Source organism: Ambystoma mexicanum, chromosome 4p (assembly GCF_040938575.1).
Source record: "Ambystoma mexicanum isolate Mex_15411 chromosome 4p, UKY_AmexF1_1, whole genome shotgun sequence".
NCBI lineage: Eukaryota > Metazoa > Chordata > Amphibia > Caudata > Ambystomatidae > Ambystoma > Ambystoma mexicanum.
The window spans coordinates 973,379,584-973,393,239 of record NC_090927.1 but is presented as its reverse complement, the minus strand read 5'-3'; the positions used below and the strand labels follow the sequence as shown (position 1 = coordinate 973,393,239).

General features: G+C 42.8%; 1 protein-coding gene across 2 annotated transcripts in view; it reads left to right on the top strand.

Moving 5' to 3' along the window:
- Positions 1-13,656, top strand: part of ARMC2 (armadillo repeat containing 2) — a 948,787-nt gene that overhangs the window by 385,971 nt on the left and 549,160 nt on the right. For both annotated transcript variants that reach the window (XM_069606547.1, XM_069606546.1), the window contains one exon: positions 6,851-7,026. In XM_069606547.1, the coding sequence (XP_069462648.1) occupies positions 6,851-7,026 (176 nt within the window). The remainder of the gene's footprint in view (positions 1-6,850; positions 7,027-13,656) is intronic.

Below are 13,656 nucleotides of genomic sequence, written 5' to 3'. Positions count from 1 at the left end.
CCAGTCTACAGCCACACCCGTCTTGTGTCCGGAGCCGATCCTAGAGAAAAGGAAAGAAGAAGAGAAGATTAGAACAAGGAGATTTCCATTTGGTCATCTTTTCCAGCAGCAGCCGCACCTGTGGATAAAGAACAAAGACATTAAAATAAACTGCGTCGCATTGCCAGCTGCAGCGCCGCACCATACTCGCCTGTCTTCGGAGCATCTCCACGACCCGGCGCAACACCCGTTGAATCGCTGCCCGAAACATCAGCATCTGAAAAGATAAGAACAAACAAAAGGTGAGCGGGGTTCCGCCAAAGACTTTCTTTTACTTACCGCAAGATACTTACTCAGAATTTTTACTGCTCAGGGCAGCGCTGGTCACCATCCTACGTTAGACATTTTCAGCAAGGCGCCACACCTGCAAAGAAGATAGAGAACTATTAGTTAATTACATTTGGAACAATATTACTTGCTAGATAGTGCTTGGTACAAACTGACTCTTACCTAAGCGCTACCTTCATCCATCGAGGCGAACTCTCCCCATGGATCACACTGCAAGGGAAAAGGTATGAAAGGAGCAAGAGTGAATTAACAGACATTTGAACTCTAAAAGAACTATACATTTGGTTTACACACTACTTACCTCAGAGTCATTGTTGTCTGGAACTCTGCCAAATACCTTCGGATCAGTGAAGTAACTGAACTTCTACACGCCCCTGCACTCCACGCAGGATGGAGAGTTCATCCTTCCAAACAATAAGGTGAGACTTTATGAAGGGGAATACTGGAAGTTTTCAGGGGAAAATAGTGTTAGTGTAACCTCTATACCACGGGTGGCTAATCCCCTTTACTGCTTTTAGGAAAATATTCTTGCGGGCCAGGCAGACAAAACTGAGTGGGCAAGTGCAGTCGATCATCACTTTGCTACGAGTCACACTGGTGGAGACAGCAGCAGTCCAGCTTCGTTCGACGACCCTGTGGAGTCCAGGTGAGCGTAACACCATGGTTCAGGAGGCAGTCTGCGTGGTTGGATCAGACAAAGAGGGGCAACCGTGTTAGCCACCTCTAGAAATGCCTCAGACATAGAAGACAGTGATACTGCTGATTCACAGATGCATTTGGCTTGAATCAGAGTAGCCAAACTTCAGGTGTCCACAGCACCCCAGAAGCGCTGCCAGATTTTCATTATAGGAATTTTAACAGGTTTGCCTATATCTTAGTCTACAAGAGACCAGGAAGTGGTCAGACCAGAGGGTGGTTTCAATAGATTCAAGTGCTAAAAGGGATTTTTGTGCAAATCCCAAATCCAGCATGCTGCCCAGTTTATGGGTCAGGCTATTAACATGTTGATGGATTTGAAGGTCAACCATACTTTCGGCAAATAGGTCGAGGACAGGAGGCCTGGGAGGACTGTATTTTAAATTAAAGTCCCCCAGAACCACCAAGTGAGTGTATTGAATTTGCAGATTAGCCACAAGATCAGGACATTTCTCAAGAAAGCTGGCTTGAGAAAGGCCCGGGGGCGGTACACAAGCAGAAAGTGACAGCTATTCATAGATTGCTCACACAACGAAATAATAAGGACTCCCATCAGGATGTTGTGGGAACAGTCTAGCTGAGCAACAGTAACCTCTTCCCTAAATATAACTGCAATCCCACCTCCAATCTGAGGTGGTTTGCAATCAAGATGCAAGATACAGAATCCAGGGGGGATAGCTTGAAGGAGACAGGGACCAGAGCTAGCCTGGAGCCATGTCTACGTAAGACACAGCAGAGTAGGGCAACAATCTTCTAACAAGGTGCGTAGCTCATCAACATGTTCTGGGAGTGAGCGAGTATTTAGCAAGTATACTGAGAATTGGTCAAGTATTTTACTGGCTAGAGGTTTAGTGCCAATAGTATCAATAACAGTGGGATTTCCCACCCATCCCAAGGGGAAAAAGTCCTTCGGTGCCACACTCACTCAGTGAGGTCTAGACCACAAATGTTGCTTTCCGGAAGCAGGTCCACATGGATGCTCTCTGCAGAGTTGCTACTTGGTTTACTCCCTCAGTATTGAGAAATCTTTTCTCCTACCATAGTAGAGCTAGCCTAACATAACGGGTGTATTTGTAGAGTGCACGTTCATCCCCAGAGGGGTATCTTAGCGCTATTGACAGATAACGGATGTTTATTTATATTACCCAGCTTAATGGTACTCATTGTATCGACCTCAGAAGGATGAAGGGCTGAGTGCGGATCGCTGACCACTGCAACTCAGTCTCAGCAGTCTATTAGTCATGGAAAAATTGTGTCCATCTTGTCTGAGTTGGTCAATAACCAGCCCTGTCATCTCATATGCATTATGATTTCGCCGCCACATACTGCTTGACCAGATGAGCTTTAAGTACCCCATTTCGAATTCTCAATGTTTATTGCATCAACACACAATCCATTAGAGGATCACTGACCATTCCAACTCCTCATTCTGGCCAGTTAAATGAGTGCGCAGCCGATGGATCCATAACTATTCAAGTCTCAGCAGTCTATTAGTCATGGAAAAATTGTGTCCATCTTGTCTGAGTTGGTCAATAACCAGCCATGTCATCTCATCTGCGTTATGATTTTGTTTATTCATCCTGGTTGCTGCTTTTCTGGTGGTCATTCCTGTGTGTAGCAGCCCACAGAGACCCTTAATGCCATATATAATGTTCACAGAATTGCAGTTGGTAAAATGACGCAATTGCCAGGTGAATGTCGTGGTCTTGATAGTAAATTGACACACACTGCAATTGCCACAGGGATGATGTCCTGTAACAGGGGACAATTGATGTGCCCATGCTGCTCGTAATGTATTATGTGCCAAGGTTGATCCTGTGGAAGGAAATCTGTAATGTACAAGCCAGATCTGGTGGAAGCAAATCTGAAATCTGAAATGTACAAGCCAATCTCAAAAGGTTTTTACCACTTTACGGCAAATAATGGAGTTCGTGGATACACAAGTGCTGGTGACTAACTTCTAATGTTTTTTGATACGTTTCTTGATTTTGTCTGGAGAAAGTTGTAACACACACTATCTGATCGCGTTCACCAATTCTCTCTTTTGGGGTTAAAAGTGATTCACTGTTGGTAAATCGTGCCCTTTTCACTGACTGTATGACCAGTTTGCGAGGATAACCTCTAGCTGCAAGTTTAGCTCCTAATATTTGGGATTGATGTTCATAGTCGCCTTTAAGAGTGCAATTCTGTATAATCTGCAAATATTGCCCATAGGGCAAATTATCCTTGAGAGCTTTGGGATGTTGGCTAGTGTACAAAAATAATGTATTGCGATATATCTCCTTACGATATAAGGTGGTATATAAATGTCCATCCCGATGGCGGTCGCAAAGATAGGTAGTATTTCCTTGTCCCATTCACAAGTAAATGTTAAGTTGTTGTTATATCTGTTCTGCCACGCCACACATTCATTTAATTCCTCTATTGTGCCTTGCCAAATGAACAAAAACATCGATATTTCGTTTTCAATGTAGGACTTATTGGAAAAAAGGGTTGTTATTGTAGATAAATTGATCCTCAAATGCTGTCAAATAAATATTGGCTAAGCTTGGAGCAAAGGATACGCCGGTAGCAGTCCCATGTCATTGCAGAAATAGTTCAGTACCAAATTCAAATTACACAGAGCAATTTTTAGCAAATCCAGAATACATTTAATAGGTACTCTGTGTGGAGTACTTTTGCTTTCAAGCTTGCTTTCAATGTTGTAAGAGCCTCAGTTTGCAGAATATTGGTATACAGCGCTGCTATATCAAGAGAGACTAGCACATTTCTGTCTTTGAAGGCTTACAACATGGTAAACTCAGTAATTGCAGACATATGGCCCGATTACAAGTCTGCTGGTCTGGAAATATGGGTGCTGTTGCAACGTACCAGCACCCTTTCCTGACTGGAAGACTACAACTCTGCTTTCCAGGGCCTCTGCGTTCGGCAGGTCTGACCGTTAGCAATGGTGCCGGTGCTTCAGAGTCCCCATTCCTGTGGAGTCCTATGGGACACCACGGGAATGGGGGTTTAACGCTTTTCGGCTACTGACTTCCCGATCCGCCGGGACTGTCCTTGGAATGTCCCGGTAGCACCGGAAAGTCAGGCGCCGGAAGCAGTGTTACGGGGTTGGCGCCAACCCTCCACTGAGTTGACGCCAACCTCGTAATGAAGCCTCTTTTTGAGGAAAAGAGGGCATGTCCTCTGCAAGGCCATGCAAGAACTGCTCGATGTACTTACCACAAGGTTCCAAGACAGATCTGCTTCGGGAGACAATGGGTCTCCCCGGGGGATTGATGAGATATTTTTGGATTTAAGGCAGCGCATATATTGTTGGGGTGTGACAGTACCATGGTGTCAAACATCTTCATTCATCTTGTGTTAAAAAAACTTCCTCACTTGCATTTTGACATAGCTCCTACAAATACATCATTAGCTCATCGGTTGGATCAACCATGATTTGGTTTAGGTGGCAAACACCCAGCGCATACCCTCCCTATTCCCTTACTCCACCCCATATATATATTTGTAATTAAATTTGACCGAATTTTGACCAAGAAAACGATCAAATGTTTTTTCCAACAAGTAGGCTCATAAAAGTAGGCTCATACATTTGAATATAATGATTAGTGTTGTATGTTAATGCTCGCACAATATTAACATGTTGGTTTTTATCCATAATGACAATCCTGTCGCCTTTATCGGCTGGTTTAATGACTGTCTCTGTTTGTTGCTAATGGTTGCAAGGCTCTGCTTTCACCCCAATTCATGTTGTAGTGCGATTCCACACGGGGGTAGCCCTAAAGAATGAACAGCAATTCACGCATAACCACATTTTCAAAAGTAACACTCTCTGGAGGGATTACACTATCTCCGGCGTGAAAGTAGATTTTGGCTTTAAGTCGGTACAAGAAGGATGTTCATTCCTCTTTGTTCATGAAAAAGGCCCTCCGCCTAGAGAAGCGCTTAAGTTCCAAGTTAGTGTTGTTGAGCAATGTATTCTGAGTGGGTACAAAGCCTAAACCCCTGGATAAAACTATAGCTTCAGCCTCTGTTTGCTGATGACCAGACATATTAAACACAGAGGTGGATAACCGGGGTAACCCTGTTGACGAGTGTTGAAGGTTTGAAGTCGTCCTATGTAGGGATCGTTCCACCGCCCTAAAAAAGTGGGGGCGCATCCCGTTTGCTGTGCTATAGCTTGGTTGTTAGACTCTTCCCCAGAGGAACTGCTGGTATCAGAGACCATCTCTTAGTATTCTGTTGTTTATTAGAGAGAACCTCAAGTTGATATTTGGTGGTTTTTAGTCAACTAGGGATAAAGCCTTTCTTTTACAAAGGCACTAATGTCATTCTTGTATTTGTTCGACTCTTTATGAGATTGAATTTTGTAAATTCCTCAATCTTTGTTAATTGAGTTCAGCTTGTCCCGTGCAGCAGTAATAAGTGTGTTAGTTAGAAATGAGACCTCTTGTGTTTCCAACTCCTGTTTTAACCAGCTTGCTAGTCACTCTGCTGTGTTGATAGTCAACAGTATTAAATCTCTACTGCATTTCGTTGCAATATTACTGACATATGTCTTATATTCTTCATCCTCCAAGAACACGGCCAGCGCTGTCCGAATCTGCAGCACCAGGGGATTGATATTGGCTTTGGGGTATTCCTTGAGCAGGTGTCCATGTAATTCAGTACAAAATCCTTTCTTTTTCAAGCAGAGCTATTATTTTGCCGTAATTGTGATATCCCCCACCTGTGGATGGTAGATTATCAAAGATGGAGGGCCCACTAATTGCTCACTGTATCTGTGCTTCATTGTAGCTTAAGTTCTCCAATTCCAACATGGCAGAAGCCAATTAGCATCAGATATCGAGTTGAGGCAATATTGTAAACAGCCAAAACTTGTTTATGGAGACCACTGCAGCCACAGGCTGTACTATGGCATTATACTGTCAGACATAAAGAGGTCAAGCCAATCAATTAATGGTGCATATGGTCAAGTCTTAATCAAGGATCAAGTATCCCAAAGAAAAAACCATACAGCAATTTTAAAAAACGTCAACATCCACCCCCTCTCATCCAGGCTCAACAGTTTGTCTAGGAATAACTTCTTGATACTCTGATTAGAGTGATTTATCTAGAGGGTTGCTCCCAATGTAATTAAAAACAGTGAGCTCTTTCTAGTTGCACAGACCTTGTCACTCCAGTAGTACTGCTCATACGTATGCAGACTAGTCAAAGCCCACATATTATAGGCGAATAAGTGAGGGGATGGAATGTTACTTTTCCGCTACTGTAGTGATATTCGCTTTTTTACCTTACCGTTTACCATGGAAATAACTTGCATTGAGAGAATTGAAGAGTGGTAAATTGCAACGTTTTGACTTTCCTTTGAATCAGAGCTCTTCTCTTGCTAGCCAATTGCTTTCATGAATGTGTATCTCATGTCTTTACCATACCTAACGCATCTATGAAGAGATCAGGAATAACCTGCAAGTAATAATCGCATGTTTTCAAACTATTCAAAGCCTGCATGCATAGGGGCATACTTGAGAGAATGGAATGTACATTTTCAGCTGCTGTAGGGATATTCACTTGATAATGTAGAACATAGAATGAGAATGTAAACACAGTTTCCGCTACTTTTACTAGGGAATCTCACTTAGCAATTTACCGCTATTTAAATCTTTCACTGTTAAAGTTGTGGCTATCCTATGAATTCAAACTTTTTCCATCGCTAGCCAATTGTTTTCATAAATGCTTATTTAATTTTTTACCATAGCTAACCTTATCTAACATTTGTATGCATTGATACGTAATAACATGTTTCGTATTCTCTCTGCAACAGAAGGAAACTTGGAGAGTCTCTGTCTTACCTGCACCTGTCTCCATCAAGCCCTAGAGGAAGGAAATCTTCTTGGAAAGCGGTGCAAGCGAAGAGCTGTGATTCTAAAGGCGTTATTCAAATTGGTTGAGCTGGGCTCAGACTTGTTGGGCCTGAAACTCGCTAAACTGATACTGGCTGTAAGTATTTTTACAAAACTGTATTTATGTATATATCGAGCTGCAAACAATACCTTACATTTATCGGTTATATTGGGTGATTTTTGGGCATCCCCCCTGTTGGTAGCCCTTCTAAATCTGTTCCTGTTTTTGGGGGACAATGTAATAGGACATGCAATTGATTCAAAAGTGTATTCATAGATAAAGGGACGGGGGTTAGAATTTGCACTTTTCATGCATTTGGTTCTCAGTTTGAATGTTCCTTTAGTACGATTATTCCATAGTAAGATAATTATACCAGAAAATTTACATTGTATAGCAAATCAGACCTTGCACATTCTTAAAAAGTCTTGTGGACCTGCAGCGTGAGTTCCTTAGTTTACATACCTTGTACCAAAATGCACTCTCACCACAGTGGCTGGTGACAAAATATTTACAGGTGCTTTCTGTAAAATGGTGCATTTCACCGTAAGCATACTTCTTATTTGGTGCATGGTGCCACCCAAAGGTCAGCCATGCGCAGTGAAACTTTAATTTGACGTTTACTGCAAACAAAGTTTGCTTGCAGTTAATACAAACATCCCCATACTCCCCAGCAAGGTCGAGTACCATACAAATGGTAATCACCCTTCATAAGATCTCATTCCCAATGCAAATGAGGATAGTAGATATTGTAAGCCCACATGGCCGTTTGAGTGCCAACAAGATTTCAGATTTCTGACCCATGGCAATATCTCAACTTATTAATTGAGCTGTTCTTGATGTTGAGGAGATATTTTCTGTTGTATTTGGCACTGAGCTTTTTTTATTTTTACCATATGCTGTACTCTGAGCACTTACTGTTCGAGGTGGCTCCTAGCTAGTGACCGAGCCACAGTTAGGTTGTGGCCCTGTGAGCTTTTTGTAAATAGTAGTTGGCACAGTCATTAGACAATAAGCTGTACACAGTAACCGTACACACAATAGCTATGAGAATCACAATGCAATAGTCCACCTACTAGCTCATTGTATTTATTGGCTTTACTTTTCTTCAATAGCACTTTACACCAAGGCTCTGTACATAATCTTCAAATTGGGTCAATAGTAGATATGAGGATAAATTGAACAGCTGAACAGAACAGAGAGAAAGGAGAATAGGCAAAAAGAGAACCATAAGAAAAATGAATTGGTAAATATGATCCAATAATACTGTCCAAGATGGAAGTCAAGCAAATGAGAAATTATGCAAGACAAATAACAATAAATCTAACTTGGACTAAAAGGGGGAAATGAGAAGATCTTGAACAAGAAGGCCGAACCCCTAAAAATCTTAACCACAATGAAGCAATAATGTAGGCATCCACTAGTGCACAGACACCATCCAGCAGCAAAAGATCGTCCAAACGGCAAAAGTTCCTGCTGCCATAAGGTAACTAAAGCAGGAGAGCCAGACGCCCAAGTGGCCTCCACAGATGGTCAAAGTAGCCCTCCGGGTGGTCAAAACACTACACCACTGCAAACCGAGGGGAGTAAGCCATGCTCCTGACAGGAAGACAATGCACTCCATGCCAGCCTATCAGTCATGCGAGTTGTCAAGTTTAGAATCCAGGCTCCACCATAGCTCTCGCCAAGGCCTCCTGCAGCTCACCTCAAACCATTTAGTTGCAGCTCCAGGCGTATAGCTCCATGTTACACACCGTCAGCAACAAAGCGACTGCAGTAGGCACTATTGCTGTGCGGTAGTGCGATGCCAACTTAAAATCTGGTGTCCCTTAACACATTTCATTGAACTGTATTGCGTTGTATCTTTTTCTATTATAGTACTAAATCTCCATGTCGTTTGAGTGCAACCTCTTTAATGTGACACAGAATATCACAAAAACGCTTCCACTCATCCCATGTAAATTGCATTGATATTGTTTCAGTTTCATGCTTGTTATGTTGCAGGCATAGGTAATTTAACAATTTTGGACATTCTTGGTCCAGCCCTAATCAATGCTCTAGTTTGTACCTTAAGGCTAATGGTTTTGTCAATGGCATCACAAAGTGACTCCGTCTTTGAGATAAAAACAAGGCACCATTAAATAAAAATCCAATTCAACAGACATACACTCAGAGTCTGGGACCATCAGCCATTGGAGAGAGCTTCACTATTTATCCAACACAGGGTGTGGATCAAGGAGCATTCCAAGACCATATATTAAAAATTAACACTTTTTATTCAAGGCATTTTGTAAAAAGGTGGCCAACAAAAGTATAAGCTGGCTTTCGCCAAATAAACAAACATGGTCAGGGTGTTTTTTCTGCTTAATGAAGGTGGGCTTCTCCACCTTAGACCTTCTTAGAATGTTCTCTTTTGGGGGGTCCTAGATTCTCAGTCTTGTCTGGCCTTGTGATTGTCAGCAAAAAAGGCTAGTGTACTGAGAATTGTATGGCTGGCAGGGCATCCCGGATGTAATAAGCAAAAATACAAGTAGCCCCGTCACCCCAAATCGTCTTCTATTTTTCAAAGAAAAGGTTTTGCATCAGAGGTAGAACACATCTACAAAATCGTGACACCTTGCCATCAAAAATAAAAGTAATTCACTTGTGGAGAAATCTGTGGAGAAATTAATTCAGATGTGGAGAAACAAAAACAGAGGAAACACTATTTGTGCACATGAATGTCAATCTGTAGATATACACAATATGAAATACAACCCAAATTATTTTTTACAAGGAAATAAAATAATTTTTTTACAAAACGATGCTTTAAAACAGTTGAACACAATCCTAAATGAACACTCCTTTTAATGTTTGAGAAATGGCAGCCCTACATGTTTCAATCCATGTGGTTGTTATGGGATTTTCATCGTGGTCAGGAGGATTCGGGGTGTTCTCATCGATTCAGTGTGCTACGTGGGGTTCTGCCATGACCGGGTTTCCTTCTGGTTCTCCTCATCTCTGTGGTTTCAAGATAGCCTCCCAGACCAGATCTCATCCCTCCTCCCACCATCTGGACCTGTCTAGGTCCATTCAGGCCCACTGTAACATTTCTACTTCATCTAAGACGCTATTCTCCATCTTCTTTTTGGTCCCTCCCCCTCCTTTGATTCCAGATCTTAGTACCTCCCACTTCTCTTCCCCCCCTTTCTCTCAAGATGCTACTTTGTTATTCTTTATTGTTACCACCACCTGGGCTGTCCTACTTTCCCCACCTGTTGTTACCACCTCCTACTCCTCCTCCTCCTCCTCCTTTAGGTGTTATTCCGGCATGGTCCTTTCTTACCTCAATCTTATACTTTCCATCTCCTCTGTACCACCTCCACTACCAACTTTGCTAGGTGGAGTTTCTATTTCTACCACCAGCATGCCACTCTCTCCATCTGATGTTACCAACACCCCTTTTTCACTTCCAGCCTCCGATTGTCATTACCCCCTCCTTCCTTTTGGATTTCACCAACTGATCTACTCTGGATTCTTTTATCTCTTCTCATGTTACCACCTCTTCCTCCGACACCAGCAAGCCTTCTGATGTAAACACCTCCTCCTTCACCTCTTAATTGTCACTACTTTCTCTCTCCTTCTGATGTTACTACCTATTCATTTACCATCTTAGCTCTAACTACCTCCTCCTGCTCTCCACTGCAACGTCTCCAATCTCCCTTCTCTGCTCTCTCCAGTTTGCAGCCACTGTAAAACTTGATTCTCCCACTCCTTGAATCTACCGTGGCTGACTGGGGCCTCTAGATTCTAAATTATTTCCTCCTTCCTTGGGTGGGACTATTGTCAAGGGTCTGCACCTAAGTTTTGTAATTGGGACGGGCCCTGATTGCTGGTTGTTCATCAGTAGACTTTATTTGGGGCTTAGTGAGCAGGACGGACCAAGCCTATAACTGGGATGTCTGCCATTTTAGACTTTGCTTCCCTCTTCCTGGGTTACTCTGGTGCTGCCAGTGCAGGGTCTAGGTGTGTTGCATGCTGAGGAAACACTTGGTAATGTGTTAAATCTCACTGTGTATGCGGAAACTGTGTATATGGAGTGAAATTGCAAGATTGTATTTTCAGTCCGAGAACGCTTTGGCGGGAAACAATGCTTTGGTAACTTTGTTTCGTACCTGATAAAGTACACAATCTGTAAACTTGCAACATTGCATATAATCACTTCTCTGATGTTGTGAGCTCACTGGTAACAATATCGGAATCCTTTGCACTATTGCCGGTTGGGTCAAGCTCACTATAGGTAAAGGGACCAGCGTATTATCTAACTTTTAAACTTTGGCTCAGTTTAGAGTGAGTTTCAGACTTTTAGGAAAGGGGTGCCTTATCACTCGCTTTCAGGAATGGGCTACCCTAACCGGGGTTGAGTGTAAATGGACAAGGTCCCCAGGACTGGCCTATAGGATGTTACAGTGATTGTCTCCTGCCACATGACAGAGACCAAGAGTGGTCAACCAGGGTATCCACCTTATACTGCTGCTGTGCCCAGCACCCACTTGCTGGGGTAGCACTTGGCCCCCATGAGTCACACCTTGGTGGTTCCTAGTACCAGACAGGGGACTTCATCGCAGCACCCAAATTCGGTCACCCTGACTTAAATCCATGCGCAAACCCAGCTGCATTACAGAGAAAGGCAGAGGATGAAACTAGAATACTGGATATGTTTTTGAAGTCGGAATACAAATTTGTGCAAGAAAAGTAAATAGTATTTGAAAGCTAAAAGATAAAGGGCCTCATTGCGGGTTGGGCAGTATTCCGGCAGTAAATCTGCCAGAATACCACACATCGGAATTCCAGTTACTGCCACTTTGTCTGACGGAATTACTGCTGCATTATAAGCAGAGTTAATCCCCATCTTTTTAGAGTGCATTGGACTCTATAGGCATTTTTGGTGGAATTACCACTGCAGTAATTCCGCTGTTTTTGCTGATTTCCGGTGGAAAGTGGGAGGATTTACCTCGAGCATAGTGCTGGAGGTAAATCCCCCCACTCCAGGGCCATACCTATATACCTATAGTATGATGGTGCAGGAAAAGTGGTGGTAATTCTATTACTGACAATTATTTCCCATACCGCCATACTGCGCCCTAAAGTATTTTATTTCCATGTTCATCAAGAATCCAAGGAATATCATCTGGCACTCACCTCTTGGTGTAATTGCCCTGCCTCCGTAAGGGAGCAATTAGTGCAAAGGTAGAGTGCAAAGTGACAATATTTGGATCTTTGTTGCTGTAAAGGGCGAACCACACAGGGGCTCAGTTTCCTGCATATAACAACAATTGGAGGATCCAAACACACTAAGCCAGCCTACATATTTGACTTTGGAGAAAGACTTTTAAGAAACATATATAGGAAAATGCTAACAGTGTGATTCATTTTTTTATAAGGGCTTCCGTGTCATCACACTGCGCTCAACACAGAGGATTCCTATAAAATAATTGATCAGTATCATAGCAGTCATCTGAGATTGAAGATGATGTACCCAAATGTGTCTGCATTATGTTGGAGGAAGCATGGGGATGTTGGCTCTATCTTGAACATATTCTGATCAAGCTTCAAAACGAAGTCATTTCTGGGAAAAAGTTCTCAATATCATCAGGGCGTACACAGCTGCTTGCTTCTAAAGAACCTACTAGTGATTTGCTGGGGCAGCTACATCACTGATTTAGAAATATGAGTCGATAGGAGCAGGCTCAGAACAGATCTGTTGCTGGTCACATAATTGATATCAGTGGCATAGAAGAAGGAAGAGCTCTTCCCGCTTGTGAGACAGGCATGGTATCAAGAGATGACACAGACAAAAACATAGATTTAGATAACCTTTATTTTTGATGAACATGATGGGAAAATACCTATCTTGCCCTAACACTAAGGTGGGGATGTTCCCTAATGAAAGAAAAACTAAGGAAAGTCTAAGTCCGTCAGTAAAAAGTAAACCACTGCCTCTGTCAAAACCTATGGTTGCCCTCACTTCTATAAAATAATAGGGTGTGTAGGATTTGGCCAACTGACCATTGGGGAAGTTGATATGCCTTGATCTGCATCTTCCTCGTCCCACTACCATAGTGATGTTTTTCATAGGACGTCTGCACTCCTCTTGACCTCCTCTTCTTCTTCTCAGTATTTGGATTGGGGAGGTTGGAAAGGTCACTATCAGGAAGGGGGGGGGGATAACCATGTCTCGTGCTTATGGATTCCCTCCTCAATCCCTGAGGACCCTCTACTCGGGTGATTCGCCCTCACTTGTCCACCCCCGGGGTTGGGATCCACAAGCGATGGCCCACCCCTGACCACCTGTGTAGAATAGAATATCCCCAGGGAGTAGTTTGGGAAAGGCCCTTAGGTTTTTCACACCCTTAACACCATTCAGGATTTTAAGTGTATGAAAAGTAGTAATTGAGAAATATACAGACTCCCTTACATAACATTCATTTGACTCCAGTGAATATTTGCTGAAAACTATGGGCTGCTAATGAAGCAGATGTGTCTTCGGGCGTTTATTTTCACTGGGTAAAGTCATCACCCACCGAATGGGAGCAGTTGTGCCGAGTGGATGGAATGGCTCTGATATATAGGGCTGAGCCACAGGGATGAAGATATCTATGCTTGGCTGCTAAATTTCGATGGAACACATTAAAAAGATTATTTTTGAAAAGGGGTCACAATGTTTTGTATGAGATGGATCATCTGATG